This window comes from Mirounga angustirostris, unplaced genomic scaffold (assembly GCF_029215605.1).
Source record: "Mirounga angustirostris isolate CCGP_5_RB_7025 unplaced genomic scaffold, mMirAng1.0.hap1 SCAF_4, whole genome shotgun sequence".
NCBI lineage: Eukaryota > Metazoa > Chordata > Mammalia > Carnivora > Phocidae > Mirounga > Mirounga angustirostris.
Genome location: NW_026991712.1, coordinates 178,611,555 through 178,615,498, shown reverse-complemented (window position 1 = coordinate 178,615,498; position 3,944 = coordinate 178,611,555). Strand labels below are relative to the sequence as shown.

Genomic DNA, 3,944 nt, shown 5'->3' with positions numbered 1-3,944 from the left:
GACCTCCCTGGAGGTCCCCTGCCCTGGACAGGAGACTAGGAGGGAACTGGGTTGGGGGATCTTCCTACAATCCGGCACTCTCCAGCTTGAAGATGTGGGGCAGGATGCAGAGGTCACAAGAGGCAGAAGGAGGGGCGCTACTCCCCAGTGCTCAGAGGGGAGGGGGTCAGTCTGAGAGCAGCTTTCACAGCCTGGGTTCAAATCCAGCCTTTAATGAATGAGCCAGGCTTTCAACTGCTCAGTTTCCCCATTGATAAAAATAGAGATTGTAAAATCTGGTTTTCGAATATGCTGAATTCAGCCTCAGCTAATGGTATTGTTCAGTATTTGAAGGACGTGACTACGGGCACGTGTATGTGGTATATATATACACACACCAAGCCTATAGATTCATCGATTAAAGAGGGGCAAGGATGGGGGAGGTGCCTGGCCACAGGGGAAGGTTGACAAGAAGCTGGGGTCCAACCTTGAAGACCCAAGGCCCCATCCATGCTGTCTCTCCCACCTCAGCTGGGTGACCTGTCTGCAGGGGAGGCAGCCGCAGGAACCCCAGTCTCAGGGTGGGAGGAAGGACCAGCCCCACCCCTCAGCGAGGCCTTGCCTGGGGACACAAGCGGCGGGGGGTGGGCAGGGGTGCTGTACAGTTTATCACGAACCAGGTGTATTGGAAGAACCCCATCTATATACAGACATTGTGTGGCCCCGCCCCGGCAGGCTGGTGGGGGCACCAGGTAGGCAGGCAGCCTGGCTCTGGGCTTAGGGCTTGGGGCTTGGGGCTTGGGGCGTGGCAGAGGAGAGGTTCCCCGCCGGGGCTGTCCCCTCTGGCTTCCCTGTGCAGTTCCACTTGGATCAGCACCTCTGCCTCCCCCCCGCTCCCCTCGGTCAAGGGGGTCCCAGGTCCCTGTCCCCTCCACCCCCGCCCTGCAGAGACTCCAGAGATCAAAGGATTTGTCCGTCTGTCTGTCTTGCAGATTATTTGCCTGGAGATCCTGCCTGTCCCAGTCCCCCTTTCCCCAAAGTGGGTTCTCTGGGAGCTTCCTTTCCCATCTCAATCCCTTTATCCTGGATTCAGTGAAAGAGGCCACATCTGGAATCTGGGGGCCGTAGGCGAGGCAAAAGTTTCCCTGGCCTGCCCTGGGGAGCAGAAGGCCTCAGTTTAGGGGGGGGATGAGCCACCTCAGGGCCTGGAGCTTGAGCTGGGAAGTGCTGCAAGCTGTCATGAGGGGTGAGGCAAACTTCTCTGGCAGGCCAGTGTGGGGAGAAGGGGGGGAGCAGGAGGGGACAGGGACGGGGAGGTCCTCAGATTTTGATCTCTGTCCGGAAGGTCTGCTGGCCGTGCTCCGTGTGCAGGTGGCGCCGGGCCCGGACGGTGAGGCTGCCGTCCTCCCTCAGGGCGGAGGTCACCGAGGTGGGATCCACGTCCTCGGGCAGCTGGCACTTGTGAGCGAAGGTGTTCATGACCGTGCCGTCAGCTGCCAGCTGGGGAGGGGTGACGGGTCAGCGCAGGGTGCCCCACCCCGCCCCGTCCCGCTCGGGTCAAGCCGCAGTCCCTTCTCCCTCGTGTCACGCCAGCCAGGCCCCCACGCGCCCGTGCTGAGGGGCTGGCCCGGGTGGCGGTGGCAGGGACAGCGACAGAGGGGCTCAGAAGAGCCCCAGTGCTTCCACGGGGGCGGGGGGGGCCGGTGGCTAGCTCAGAGAGGGAGGAGCTCTGGAGTAGCAAAGAGAAGACAGCCCGGAGCAGGGGGGAGCAGGGCCGTGCCCTCGGGAAGGCCCAGACACATCGGGGTGTCAGCAGCCCGGCGGTCGGGCCGCCCCTCCCCCCATGGCTTGGCCTGCATGCAGTGTCCAGAGGAGCCTGGGGTGGCTGAGTCACTGGGGCGGCGGGGGGAGATGCAGGCTGGCACGTGCTGCCCGCTGGTCCTGGTGCCCACAGTCCTCGGCTTCTCTGGTAGAGGTGCCAGGGCAGCTAGCCTCTTGTGCTCAGCAGAGGAAGCCAGGCCTTGGAGGATCCGCAGGAAGCCTTGGACAGACCCTCTGGGGCAGCACCCTTGGTCAGGCCGGGCCACACCCTCCTCCCCAGTAGAGGCCTCCTGGGAGCTGGGACTCTGAGACCCTAGTGACCCAGTGACCCTGAGACCCGTGAGTGCAGGGACTGTGGGGTGTGGAGTGCGTCTGACCCTGAACGGCAGGGCCTCTGCCCAGCCTTGGGCCCCGTTCAAGGATCCCAGGATGGGGCCTGAACCTCCGGGTAGGGGGGAGGAAAGAGGGGCTTGAAGGGTGTCACGTGGGGGAACACTTCCCCCCAGCTTCCCAGGGGAGCCCCCCACCTACCCACATGCCTGCCAGAAAAGGTGTCCCCACTCAGCTACCATCTGCATCCTCTCGGCTCCCCCCTCACCTCACCTCCTCAGGTGCCCCCTGCCTGCATCCTTCCAGCCCTCTCCCATTCCCCTGTGACTCCCTCAGCTGCCCTTTGGCTCCTGAACAAAGGATCTCAACGCCTTGGAGCAGGGAGAGGCAGTGGTGGGGGGACGGGGCGGTGGGGGTCCCTCGGCCTACAAGCAACAGGAGCAAGGTCTCCAGTTTGCCCTGGGAGGTTGTGGGGGGCACTAGTCAGCGTCTGGGGTCCAGGCAGGGGCATGGGAGTGGGGACGCCGGGCAGAGAGTACAGATGTGGAACCGGGCAGGATGGGCAGGCTCACCTTCTCAGCCCGCACCTCGATGTGGTTGTTGGAGGTGGTCACAATGATGTCTTCAGGTGAGAAGTCACTCACATCCACTGCAAACTCGTAGGCATCCCCGAGGGTCTTGATGTTGCCCGGCCCCCCGGGACGGGCTATGGGGGAAAGGCTGTTGTGAGCTGAGCCCCGGGCAGGCCTGCCTCTAGAACCCGGGTTTTTGGCTCCTCTTGGGGAAAGGGGCAGGCCCCCAGGCCTGACTCCCCCTCAGCTGTTGTTCCTAACGCCCCTGCCCACCTCCCCTCACCTCCTGCAGCCCACCTTTTCCGTGGTGGGCTGAGTGACATGTGTGGGGCAGCCCACCCAGGCCTGGAGGCTGGGGGATGTCTCCCACCCCTCAACCCCATCTAGTCCTCCAGAGCTCCAGCGAGGACCTGGCCACAGGCCCTGTGTGGCCACTGGTGTCCGAGCTGACCCCTGGGGCCCCAGCTGTTCTCAGAGGTCGGCCTGTTCTTGGGGCCACATCTGTCTCTGTGGCCACATCTGTCCTGGTAGCCACACGTGGCTCCGGTCGGGCGGCACCGCGTTCTGGGCAGCTCGGCGGCCGCGTTCACAGGTGCCCTGGCGCAGGGGTTCCCTCCCTGAGCATCTCCCCTCCGAGCCCTAACAACTTGCCTGGGAAGGCCAGGGGCTCCGAGTGGGGCCGCATGAAGCTGCCAAAATCCTCGGAAAACATGCTCAGGGCTTTCTCCATGGGCGGGTCCTGGGCTGGGAGGGCACGGGAGGCTGAGGAGGACGAGGATGAGGACGAGGATGAGGACGAGGAGGAATGGAAGCTTCTCTCCGCTCTGAAGGTGGAGGAGGTCCTGTGGCTCATCCACGGGCCAGCGGCCGGGCCCTGGCCAGGCGGGCAGGGGGACAGGAGAGCGTGTGGGCAGCAGGCTCTGGGGGAGCGTGCCCGGCCCTGATTGCCGGCGCTTTATAAGGGCCCGACCGTCCCTGGGCTTGGGGCCAGCCCCTTGTCTCCCAGCTAAATTTAGGCCTCGCCTCGGCCCAGAGGGGGCTGGAAATCCTCTCTGGTGAGGCCACACTGCTGACAGTCCAGCACACGCAGGCCCAGGCTGAGCTCACAGCCCGGCATTCCAGGCCGATAAGTCCAGCCCGGGGCCCCCGCAGCGGCGGGGCCGGGGGCAACCTGTCCTCTCGCCACTCAGACCCCCCATGCCCGCCACAGGACCTTGTGTGTGTGTGTGCGTGGTGTTTCTG

General features: G+C 64.2%; 1 protein-coding gene across 1 annotated transcript; it reads right to left on the bottom strand.

Moving 5' to 3' along the window:
• Positions 1–1,165: 1,165 nt before the first annotated feature.
• On the bottom strand, positions 1,166–3,659 carry HSPB7 (heat shock protein family B (small) member 7). The gene is made up of 3 exons (XM_045898618.3): positions 3,354–3,659; positions 2,703–2,836; positions 1,166–1,479 (listed from the first exon to the last, which is right to left on the bottom strand). Exons 1-3 carry the CDS (start codon positions 3,553–3,555, stop codon positions 1,300–1,302), a joined length of 516 nt encoding a protein of 171 aa, XP_045754574.1. The 5' UTR covers positions 3,556–3,659; the 3' UTR covers positions 1,166–1,299.
• Between the last annotated feature and the right edge of the window lie 285 nt (positions 3,660–3,944).